The sequence below is a fragment of the Pelophylax lessonae genome (genome assembly GCF_965119305.1).
Source record: "Pelophylax lessonae genome assembly, chromosome: 5".
Classification (NCBI taxonomy): Eukaryota; Metazoa; Chordata; class Amphibia; order Anura; family Ranidae; genus Pelophylax; species Pelophylax lessonae.
The window spans coordinates 227,115,881-227,129,031 of record NC_138772.1 but is presented as its reverse complement, the minus strand read 5'-3'; the positions used below and the strand labels follow the sequence as shown (position 1 = coordinate 227,129,031).

The 13,151-nt window shown below is 37.7% G+C and overlaps 1 protein-coding gene across 2 annotated transcripts in view; it reads right to left on the bottom strand.

The window, feature by feature from the left end:
* ADCY1 (adenylate cyclase 1) overlaps nucleotides 1-13,151 on the bottom strand; it is a gene marked incomplete at its 5' end in the record, with an annotated part of 584,954 nt that overhangs the window by 222,841 nt on the left and 348,962 nt on the right. The window contains one exon of one of the 2 annotated variants that reach the window (XM_082257737.1): nucleotides 11,107-11,136. The exons of the other annotated variant lie outside the window; for it this stretch is intronic. Coding sequence (XP_082113863.1) covers nucleotides 11,107-11,136 — 30 coding nt within the window. The remainder of the gene's footprint in view (nucleotides 1-11,106; nucleotides 11,137-13,151) is intronic. 2 annotated transcript variants of the gene reach the window in all.

The following is a 13,151-nucleotide window of genomic DNA, read 5'->3' as shown; positions in this document are numbered from 1 at the left end:
GGGCTTGTTATTTTTACATATTGGCAGAAAGTTTTTATGTTAAATTAATTTTTGTTGTAATATCCAATTTTCTCTACTAGATGGAGGTTTTCCTCTGCATTATGGTCGCAATGCACATTGGCAGGAGGTATTACATTTCTGCCTTATTGCAGGTTTATCTTGTTTAGAAAATGAGTATCCTGCTGGCAGTGGTGGTTGCTATGTTACATGCAGTGCATTAAAACCTGAAGCATGGTGTACAGCGTCTAGCTAATACCATGACAAAGTAATCTCTCTGACAAAACGCGTTGGATGTGGCTACTACACCACGTCATCAGGCTCGCCGACCGACGTGTGGAGTTTGGTGTGGCCATACAGCTCGTTGCTTTGGAGAAGTATTACTTTTTCATCCTCCCTATATGCGGCTTGTGTTATCTTTGCCCATTTGCTATGATGTATATTCTAATGTAAGTGTTGCAGCACTTTTTAAAATTTTTTAATAATTTTTTACAAAATACACTTTGGGCATATATACTTCTTTATTTATTAAAATATTCACGATATTGATAGAGCAATCCGGATGGCAGACGTATAATGAATATGAAATTAACCCCCCGCTAGAAGCTTATCTAAGCACCAACACTGGATATGCTGCTGATCATTACACTGTGACTAAATTAATAGATATGGCTAAGGGGTCCATAACATCTGGTAAGTGTTTTCATCTTAGGGGATGGGATCACTGGACATTGCACGAGCACTTTTAGAAAATCTTTCTTCACCATTTCAGCACTTTGGAGGAGTACTTAGGAATTTTTGTATTGGATACAAGCTTATCTATTTCATTGAACAGTGTCTGTATAAACATTTACTATCCTTTTTGGAGAATCAGAGTGGACTTCACTGGTCATGTGTTCATTTATCTATTTATTCAAAGGGGACTTCACTGGTCATGTGCTTATTTATTTATTTATTTATATACAAACTTGTTTTGCACTACTAGCACCTTATTTACAGGTATGTATGTTGCAGCACACATGGGTTTTCACTGGCCACATGAATTATGAACTTGTTTATGATGTTTTCGGTTTGCACTGGTTGTAAGATTTATATATTTTAAAATGATGTGCTTTCACTAGCCCCACAATTTATGACATTTTTCAATACACTAGTTTAGTGGAGAAGTTATATTGGCCACCTTTGTGGTAATATTACTTCACACTGCATGGTGACACATCAGAGTCAGTTTTGTTAGGTGATCCTATATACATTTTATATACTCTTTATATCTTTATAGTTTTTCACTATAGCACCTTTTTTTAATGTTGGTTTTGGGTGTTGTGCTGATGGGAGACGTGTCTGGTGCATCCTGTTTAAAGGGATTAAACAAGCGCTTTGACCATTTATTCTAATGGTCCACGTTATAGGATCTTTTATGGTGTCACTTGGTGATGGATGCACAGGAAATTGAAATGTGGGGACACCTATGAAATATATGGACTGTGAACTGATTAGGCCTTACTCATAGGATTCCTTCACTTCTCTAGGCTTTTGCAAGATGGTCTTTGCAGATTAACCACTTTAGGACCGGAGGATTTTCCTGCTTTACGTCCAGGCCACTTTTTGCAACTTGGCACTGTGCGACTTTAACTGACAATTGCGCGGACGTTCAACGCTGTACCCAAACAAAATTTATGTCCTTTTTTTCCCACAAACAGAGCTTTATTTTGGTGGTATTTGATCACCTCTGCGCTTTTCATTTTTTGCAATATTAATAAAAAAAGAGCGACAATTTTGAAAAAATAACAATATTTTTCTATTTTGACAGTTAAAAAATATCCAATATAATCAATTTTTGTCATATATTTAGGCCAAAATGTATTTAGCTACATGTCTTAGACAAAAAAATTCTCAATGAGTGTATTTTTAACCGCTTTAAGACCGGAAGATTTTACCCCATTCCTGACCAGGCCATATTTTGCGATTCAGCACTGTGTTACTTTACCGGACAATTGCGCTGTTGTGCGACGCTGCACCCAAATTAAATTTATGTAATTTTGTTCCCAAAAAATAGAGCTTTCTTTTGGTGGTATTTGATCACCTTTGCGATTTTTACTTTTTGTGCTATAAACAAAAAAAGAGCGACACTTTTGAAAAAATAACAATATTTTTCACATTTTTTTTATATGAAATTCCCCAAAAACAAAATGTAAAAATCAAAATTTTTTAACATTCTAGGCTAATTTGTTTTCTGCTACATATGTTTGGTAAAAAAAATCGCAACAAGCATATTTTGATTGGTTTGCGCAAAAGTTATCGCAGCTACTAACTACGGGAAAGATTTGTCATTTATGTAATTTTTATTGTTTTTTTTCAGTAATGGCGGCGATCTGCGATTTTTTTTGCGGTACTGCGACATTGCGGCGGACAGATCGGACCCTTGACTGACATTTTTGACACTTTTGGGGGGACCAGTGACATTACTACAGTAATCAGTGCTATAAATATGCACTGTTACTGTAATAATGTCACTGGCAGGGAAGGGGTTAAGTTTATTGGTGTTCAAGGGGTTAAATGTATGCCTGGTGCTTACTGACGTGTGTGGGGGGAGGGGACTGTGTGACACAGATCGCAGGTTCAGCTATGCTGAATCCTGTAATCTGTCCCTGCCTGTCACATAGGAGATCCGCCCGCTTTGTTTACACAAGCGGGCGGATTTCCTCACTCGATCCCCAACGATCGGGGAAGAGCGGCGGTGATCACCGCCTCTCCTTCCCTGGCCCGACTCCCACTGTGTCTGAATACAGCGGAAACGAGCCTCTGGCGGCACGCGCGCACTGCCCACAAGGGGAGGAGTCCAGCGACGTAGGTCTATGTCGCTGGACGGAATCGAGCCACTTTGCCGCACTTTTATATGGAAACATCTATCAAGCACTTCATTGAATTTTAAACCACGGTTATATTTATATTTTAGTGGACTTTTATGCACTTTACTTTGAATGCACTTTATGGACATTATATATTGCACCTAAGAGGAATATATATTGCACTGTAAGCGAGTTTATTGATTTATATGATGCACATTGTCACTTTAATTGATTTTATATAGCGCTGTATAAATATTTGTCTATAGTTCATTTCTCCCGTTAGTGAAGGAGGTTCTATATAGCTGCTGTATTTTCTTTATGTGACCCAAATTATTGGGTCTTAACACTACACCACTTTATATTTAATTGCGCTGATTTACCTTTTTGCACATATTATTCAAATACCCTTCACTATACCCTCCATTTACTATTTTTTAAATTCCTAATTAAAGCTCATGGTAGGGTTGGTATTCATTATACCATATGTCTCTTTGCCAGCAAGGAGTTTGTTCATCTCATTCACATGATCTTTATTTAAATCCACTCTGCTCTTGTCAGCCAGTCATATAACCAGATCTTTATTTTTTTGTGAGACATTTAATACCCTGCTCAAGTTTATGCTTGAAATTATTAATATTTTTGTTCTTAATATTCAACTTCTTCACTACCTCAATCACCATTTATTAAAAGTGGTGATTCATTTATTATCATTCACTGGATTCATGGTCAAGGCATTAGAAAACTGTGCACGATCAAAACCATTATTGGGGAGCTACCTCACGAGAGGATTAGTTAAAAATACTTCCTTGAATGTATTTTGCTAACATACTGTACATGTGTAGATCAATATACATTTCAATTTCATTAAGCATTCTTTTAGGGGCATATTTAAACCCTTCAGATAAGACTGTGAATGGACCGTATCACTAAGAGGTATTTTATACACCATCCCCAAATTTTTCTCTTTTGTTTCTCCTCCTGCCCCCTCTCTTCTCCATTTTGCATTTCCAAACTGCATTCTCTGCATAGCCTGGTTTAAAAAAGAAGGGTTATTTCTAGGAAAATGATTCCAATTTGCATATTATTTACCCCATCTCAATTATCACATAATTCCTTTTCTTGTATATCTCTCTCTAAAGTTTGATATATGTTGCAAGTACAAATGGGGTATTCTGATTTCCTTCCAAAGACATGCTTACAAGTTAATTTGCTCCTGTCTAAATTGGCCCTAGTATGTGTGTACTAGTCTAAAAATCCCAAATGTAGGCATACTCTGGTAACACCCAGTGGAGTGCCTAATGCAGCTCTGGTAATCATTTCAAACATTGAGCCAAATAAATAAAGTAAGATTTAAAGGTTTAAAGTACCTTCCACCTCGCTGTCATGACTGCAAGGCAGGCATGGCATTGGGACAGTATCTTTAACAGACAGTAAAACCAGCAGGGTGACGTTACTTATTGATAAAATTAGGGAATTAGATCTGAGGAAAGTGTGTGTTGTAGATGCAGTTTTAAAGCCTAATTCGGGCTCTATTAAACTCACTGACATTTTGCCCATGTTCACTGTGCACCTCATCTTTATCAGGGATGCCTCAGAAATTTTGGAATCTTAGCGACTTCCCAGACCTGCTATGAACTGCATGTTCCTTCTAAACTGAAGAGAGAGAGATGCTTTTCTGCAGGTCTTCTTGTGTCTCAAAGCAAGTGCGACATTAATACATTTAATTTTGCATGTAATGTACAGAATTTCATCTAACAGATATGGTGAACCATGAAAACTCAAACCAAAGAACACTATTCAGATCCTACAGGAGGTGGGAAACATTCAGTGGTACTCTTTCCACTCATTGGAAAATACTGAAAAATGAAAATTTTCTGCTGCCTGGGAGTATATTGCAAATAATCCAGAATTAGTCTAAATATTGGTTTTCTTCAATTATTTTAAAATTAAAAACCTCACCCCATAGCGAATACCTTCTTATCATGCAATTTCACTATATTCAACTAAGGTATTCTTTCACGGCCTAATACCTATGGTGTTTCAAATACTGTTCATATAAGTCACTAGTTATATTCTTGGAATGCACCTTAAATGACACATGCCTAAGAAAAGTACCAGGCAAGGCTATAAAGAATACTTTGAAAGAACACTGAATGGTAAAATCAAGGACAATACTTTTAAACTGGCCTCCAGCCTTACCTTTCCTCTTGCACTGTTATACAGGCTCCTCCCATGTACTGAAATTGCTTACTTTGATTTCACTGCACACTGTGAGCTTCTCAAAGTGTGAACTAGAATCTGCAGCAAGTCAGATAGCGCAGGACTTAATTCCAGGCTGGAAGATGTCTAACATCAACTAGCTCTTTTCCAAGCCTTACTGTCTCTGGTCCACCCTTTTCATTCATTGGATTTCAGTTCTTTGAATCATGGAGGCTCAGCATCACATATGGCTATTTCTAGAGCTCCCTGTTTTCAGGAAGCTATGTACAGTACCCTGCCATCCTGTCCCACCAACCATAATCTGCCTGCATTGCAAAGAGTTGCACAAAGGTCTAGTAATGATGTTCTAAAATAAGGTATGTAAAAAAAACTGATTTTATCTAATAACTTAATTATCATTCTAATTAGGGGGGGGGGGGGGGTAAGAAAAAGACAGGTAAGGCAAAATATGAGTACAAAAACAGTTTACAAAAATAGCAAACACTTGTAAAGAACATCACCATGGTCTAAGTGAATGAGTGAGTCAATTTTGGTGTCACTCATTTGCCATGTTCTATAATATGGTCCTGCTTTATAATAAGGAATTTTTGTAATAAGGATTTCCCTTGCCTGATTTTAATTTTTAACTTTTAAAATACATTTTTATAAAACATCTATTACATTTATTTTAAAATATAATTTTTAAGCACATATCAATTTTAATGATTTCTGGTATATCATTGAGGTTTAATATTTATTTTAAGACAGATTTAATAAAATTTATTTTAATTGTGGGTTATTTGATTGGGAGGATTATTTTAGAATTATTATTGTGTATTTAATATGTATTCATGCCAGATATTAAATGGTTTTAGATTGTATGATAGGAGGCATCTAATGAGTTAATGCTGGTATAGTGGAATCTCCTGGGAACTGACGTGAGTAGGCTCCCGGGATTTACTTATTTATTTATCTATATATGATTATTCATATATGCTCTTTATCCTTCATTAATGTGTGCAAAGTTTTCAACAGGCTATCGATTATATGCCGGTTGCTGTTCAATACCGCCGAGCAGTTTACTGATATCGCCGTGCGGTTCTGCAGAGTGCTATTAGGGATAAGGGCACATGGAATTAATGACTCCAGGAGTAGGACAGGTTCTTCCTCTTGCTGCACCATTTAGGCCGTACGTTCGATCCAGGCTCCACCCCGCTGACGAAGTCACATGACGTAACGCATACGGGGAGGAGCCTACTCATTGAACGTCAGACCCAGGGAGGTTCTGCTTCGTAGATACAATCAGCTGTTTGCAGCCCGCACTGTCTGAAGTGTCGGCATATGTAAGTGTATTTCCTTTTGATTTTACAAATAAAATATTTAAACTGAGAGCACTAGATCCTTCTTCCTTTTCTCTTGCTGAGTACCATCGCACTCTGAATACCGGCAAAGGGGAGGTGGAAGAGGTGGAGTGGAAGGGACAGGCTGACCAGTTTATTATCCCGATGCTTGTATGACTCCTAGGAGTCTAACCTTAAGGTGAGCTGCTAATCTAGCACCAGTCACTGTGAGCACTTGGTTGAAGGGTTTGGAGCACGTTTGCACTTTCCATACATTGGATCACTGTTGGAGATTTTCTAAAGACTCTCCCTTTGAATAGGATTTATTTTGGGACTTTTTGATTATTTGATTATAGCACCTTGTGGACATTTTTGTACTTGCACTTTTTTGTTGCATTTGCACTTTTTATCTACATTGGATTACTTTATTATACTTTATTATATTTTCATATGGATATTTAGTTTATATTTATGCACATTTTATTGATGTATATGATTCACATTACCGTTATTGATTTAACTTTATTGAATTAAGTCACTTGGCGCAGCAATATTGATTTATTTTTTTCACACAGATTGTATGGCTGAATTTGCATCGTATTCAGACCAAACTTGTGCAGGACCCTTTTCTTTGTCCGCACCAGAATCAGACAGCATAGATGTTCACACCTATGTGATCCGATTCCTGTCCGAATTGACAGTTTGCACTGCGATGTGCGAACCGATCTGGCGGTGTCATTAACTTTGTATTGACACTCCCAGCAGTTTGCATTGTGAACTGCCTGCAAGTAGGATGCGATGAAGGAATCCGCAATGGATTTGCAGGGTTTCCCGCATCGCATCAATGTGAACCGAGCCTTATTGAATAAAAAAAGAAGCCAGAAGAGACAATAAGAGGGAGCTACAAATGCAAATAGTAGTTTGATTTAAACATAGGATTTAATTAATGGCATTTTTACCCATATACAGTATTGTGGGCTTTTTTATAGCTTTCCTGGAGTTACGTAACCCTTGGGTTAGGGTTGCATATTGCCCTAATTTGAATGTATGAGAAACATGGGAATCGGATACTAGCAACTGGAAGCTAACTATGGGCTTGAGGAAAAGGTATGGCTTATGTATAACAAAATGGAGTATGGCAGACAAACGTTTTTTTATAACAACCAATACTGCTTTGTTTTCCAAATTTTAATACGAATGGCAGTTGGAACCTGATTGCTATAGAAAACACAAATATTTTTTGATTCCTCCATCTTTAATATATAGTGTGTCTATTGCCATATTGCCACTATTACAAAGCTTGTATGCCATCTGATACTATAAAATAAGATCTTAAAATGTGCTAATTGAATAAAGATTATTAAGGATTATTTAAAGAAGCAAACCGAAATGCGTCAAGTATGAGATAACCTATAGCAAACATTACTTCTCTGGGGTGTTACCTGAGGATGGCAACAAAGGCCAAGTAGCTGAGAAGACAGTGGCAAAAAATTGCCTCACAAAAAAAAAAGAGATTAAAAATAGCGTTGAGGCCTTTAATGAGATTTTGAGGCCTTATTTGTCTTTAGCGGGGAAGACTTTATTCTGAAGTCTCTGTTCAGGGTGCAAAAGCCAAGTCTATACATTAAAAGTTTCCACTGGTCTGTCCATAGTAAACTAAAATCTGTTTGCTATGGGAAAACTTTTATACTGTTTTTTCAATTAAAACAGTATTATTGTAGTGTTTAAGTTATTGTATAACAACACATTTTCTCAGCAGATGCCTTGGTAATAACCTCTGTGTACAAAATATTTCTGAAAGTATACAAAAGTACTATAATACAATAGTAAAATAGTATAGTAATATTTTACAGAGAGAAAAATAATAGCCATATGATAGACACAGACAGCATAGTAACTGTTGATGGTGGCACTTGTGAAACACATACATACAACAATAAATACTAAAATATGGTTTATACCTGAGATGCAAGAATATATATCTATGTGCATTGATCCTACATTGAACTACTGCATTTATTAGGGCTGATCAATGTCATCTCTTGCATAAAACTATATTATACTTCTAAATGACTTAATTCATGATTGCCTGCTACCTTTAGAAATACTGAAATTGTAGAGGGATCAAGGGCCTTAAATTAAAGCTGTTACCTTGAATGTAGAAGACCTGTTGTTATATTGGCAGTATTATTCTTTGTATGATTACATAATTATGCGTACAATGGTAATGCTATCATTCATGCTTATATGGGCTCAGAAGCTTTTGGTGACCCCTGTTCTCAGTTGGTCAGCAGGAGACACTTGAGCTTTTCCATGTCCAGTAATTATATGTAAAGGCAGCTGAACCTCCCCCTTGCACCCTATAGCTCAACCACAGGTGCAGACTTGGACAGAACTATCATTGTTATTATTGGTTATTTCTGGTCTATAAATTTACTAATCTCCAAGGCAGATGCTTTAAAGCAGAACTATATGAAAAACTTTTTCCGTTCATTTTGGATAGAGTAAGGGAGGCTTGTAACCCCTCTCAGATTTTTTTTTTGCCCATCTGTGTCCCATTGTGGAGTTTTCCCTTCACTTCCTGTCCCATAGCCAAACAGGAAGTGAGAAGAAATCCCTGTAAATCAAGGGAATTCCTTGGGGACCCCAGGTCATCAGAACTAGTGTCCCCATTGGAAGATTTCCCTGCTATTACTTTTCTGGGTACAACCCAAAATGTGGGTAATTTCTTTTACTTTCACTTTTAATGATAATGGAAAACAGGAGGTTGAATCTCCTTAACAGGGGCACAGACAGCAATAAAGACAATCAGGGGTGCTAATCTGTCACTACTCCGTCCAAAACTAAAAAAAAAATGCCTTTAGTTATACTTAAAATTAATATAACAACTGTCATAAATACAGCTTGTGATTAGAAACATCAGTTCAATTCACAGTTGCTGAACTCCAAGCAAACACCTAAATAAAATCTCAAAAAGACATATGCAAGCTATTTTGTGCTAAATTTTTAGAATTATGTTAGACCAGTCTTGTGATCTAGGCACTTCTTCTTCCAGATAGCACAGCTAGGTTTGTGTCCTTGTTTTTTTTTTTCCAAGTAATGCAGCTTGGTCAACAACCTTCCCCAGCCTGGTCATTAAACAAAGAAGCGGCATTACCACACTAATGAGGTCATCTCTATGCTTCCTCTTCCTGACAGCAATTGCCTAATGTTAGGACCGCCATACACGGTTCAAATCTCAGCTGGTTCAGCAGGAATCGGCCGAGATTTGAACGGTAATGGGCAGGCTGAATGTATCAAGTTGATTGATCCACTTGGGTACAACCAGCCTGCCAGATTCCCTCTTTGATTATCGCTAGCGGTTGCTATAGCCTCCAGTGATAATCACTGCCTTCTCCAGTTGGGTGTGGCTTCCCTCACCCTGCCCCCCCAACCCCCCACTGAAAGAAGACAATTGCTGATTCCTCTGTCAGCACTGTCTGTGTTGAGAATGGAATCAAGCAAATTTCTTTCCAGCAAGCCGTGTTTGCAGGAAAGAAATTTGAACCGTGTATGGCCAGCCATGAACCATTGGTAATGTAAGGCTTGGCTGCTCACATTGATTCTCGTCTGACATTTTGCTGTACATGGCAATAAAGAAAACCTTATGTAAATAGAGATTGAGGTACTTCTACTAGCTATATTTAAAATGTATTTTAATGAAGACATGGCTGTATTAAGAGCTTGTGCACACAGCCATAGAGCTGTACAACATCCGGTCTGCGTAAAAACTTTCCTGTGACTTGCGGCTGCTGCATACAGCCACCCATGGACACCAATTCGAAAATGTGGCTGTATGTAGTTATGCACAGGGGGTTGCATAAAGCTCCCTGTCCCACTCCAAGGTATGCTCCAAAGCTGACAGTTTGCTTTCAGAGCATATATTTGAGCGTGTGCAAGTGCTTTATGCAACTTCAGGTGCCTAATCGTTACATCTTCTAATTGATGTATATGGACAGCTGAACGCAGAAGATGTGGGCCCTGGGAAAGTGCTTATATAAGCTTTGGATGCTGTATGGCCCTTTTATTGCCATGTGCGTGAACCCTAAAAGGTAATCTTTTATTATCTGCCTGGAGTTTAATTTTAAAGCAATTCTCTAACAAACAAAAAAATACAGAAAACACAGTGAACATAAGTAATTTCTCAATATCTGACAATCTGGACCACTGCTGACGAACTGCTAGGGCTAAGGGGGGTGGCAAAGGAATTATTGCCCTTTAGTGGGTTTCGTAAATATTTTAGGAAATGGAAAACTACTTTGCATCTTACATCTCAGGTTGATACCATACTCACTGTAATGCTAAACTGCATCTCCATCATATACATTTATAAAGGAGAGTACATAGCAAAGCACTAATTTAACTAATGGATATCCAAAGCCAGCACAGTATTTTTCCATACACTGGTCTTACTAGTTGAATTTGGCAATATTATATCATGGAGTTGGTGTGTATATATGTAAATAGCTTGTTACAGTATAACGAGTATACATTAGTCAGTGTATGAAAAAAATATCTTTTAAATATATGAACATGCATAGCCTAATACTAAGAACTAAAATGACTGAAGGACAGTAAACAACTAGAAGAAATATACTAAATCACAAATGAATTATAAGCAGGACTAGCACACACTATTACAAAACATGGAATTTAATGAAACAATGGATTTAGGTACTGACACATTCAGGTCCAGAACGCGAGGCTTGAATCTGGATCAGGACACAAGTAGACATAAAGAAAGAAAATTAGTATGCACATATATGAGCTACAGTAAAAAATAATGAGATCACAGATGGTCAACAAGTTCCTCGTAACAAAAGTAAAAACATAACGACACACAATATTACAGAAGCATCAGTAGACTGGACCAGCCAAAGGACACAAGAGACAACAAAATTTCCAAGCAACAATTCAATAACCTTATTTCAACTGGCCTGTATAAACTGAGCGTGGTTCTATGCAGGGGAGTTGCTAGCTAGCCCCTGGCATCCAAGGTGCAAGCCCATTACTGTTGGGTGCCCTAAGTATGGAACCTCCATCTTACATTGCTACATATCAGGACTACTAATCATGGTTAGTTCCCAAAATCAACACTAGAAGTATCACCACACCTTTACAAAAGAATTCTCGCTCTTTGACCTATGAGGAGCGATGGAGGGTGGGGGAACAAGCATAAGAGGAAGTGCTGGCCAGGAGGTTGGTGTTGGATGTTGGTGCTTTTGTGTTTAAAATATAATCTGTATAAATATGAAAATTTCCACTTGTTTTTCCTTGACTTGTGTGAATTTTGCTCTAGTTTCGGGTATTTGATTGCTTAATTTGTTTTCTGAACCTTTATCTCTATGTTTTAGTCCCAATAATGGGATATAGGATCATATGTTTCATTATTTATTTTTTGGTTGTCCACATTTTCATGTACATTATAATGGTGGGAAAAAAGATGTTTATATTGCTACTTGTTGCATGGATGGATGCAGCAGCTGTAAATGACACTTGTATTGCAGGACTTTCAGTGTTTCTTGCAAGAGGCTGGGTGTCCATAGGAAAGTGTGCCTGCTGCAATTACCTTGCCTGTGAGTAAACATGAAGGAGAAGAAGCACACAGGTAAGCCCCTCCCTCTGCTTACTCTGCACTTTTTTCCTGTCAGAATGTTTACTGCACACCTAATTGGCACCCAGTGTTGCCTATCCAACCTAGAGAGGATTATTAAAGTTTAATACAAAGTCAGATTAATGTATTTACACTTGCTGTATTTAAAAATAACTGCTTTTTAAAAAAGTAACTGAATTAATTGGTGTTTATAATATTACATGGAAGACAGCTGTAATTCTGTAAAGCAATATTATCGCATGTCTCTGCTTTTCTTACATAGTTACTTAGTTGGTATAGTTGAAGACACCAGTCCATCTAGTTCAAGGTGTGTGTGTGTTTATCACAAAATGGAGTAAGGTCCAATAGTATTAAACCACTGTTACTCACTCACCCAGCACTATGGATTAAGGATAAACCAATAATAATGTATATGACACCCTGTTTGGGTTTAGCTGCTGCTATAAGGAAGACATATACTATACAACATGTGTGTTAAGCTACTCAGAATATTGGATCTAATCCTCCTGAAAAGCAAATCACATCAGCAGCGCTTATCAAAGTCTATTTGATCCCAGCTGGGATTCACAATCCTAAAATCAATATTTCAACAGGTGCACAGTCTCTTGGTGTAACCAGAATTTTCTGTCCTTTCACCACGGTGTTCAGTATTCAGGACATACACCTTCAATTTCCAAAGATCGGACTGATTCCACTCACTCTATCTTCTTCGCCACATTGGTGAATTAGGGGAAGCTCACGTGTAGATGAGGAGTGGAGTGACAGCTGGAGCGTGGGGGCAACATGAAGGAACAATTCAGGGAAACCGATGTGGCGAAGAAGATAGAGTTAGTGGAGTCAGTCCCATCTTTGGAAATTGGTGTATAGCGATTCCAGTGAATATATTAAAGGTACAGTACAAGAATCTAGTCACTGAGTGAGCACTGCCTAGGGAGTGGTACACAAGGTGTGGTGAAGGTGTATGTCCTGGATACTGAACACCGTGGTGAAAGGACAGAATATTCTGGTTACACCAAGAGACTGTGCACCTGTTGAAATATTGATTTTAGGACTGTGAATTCCAGTTGGGATCAAAAAGACTTTGAAAAGCGCTGCTAATGTGATTTGCTTTTC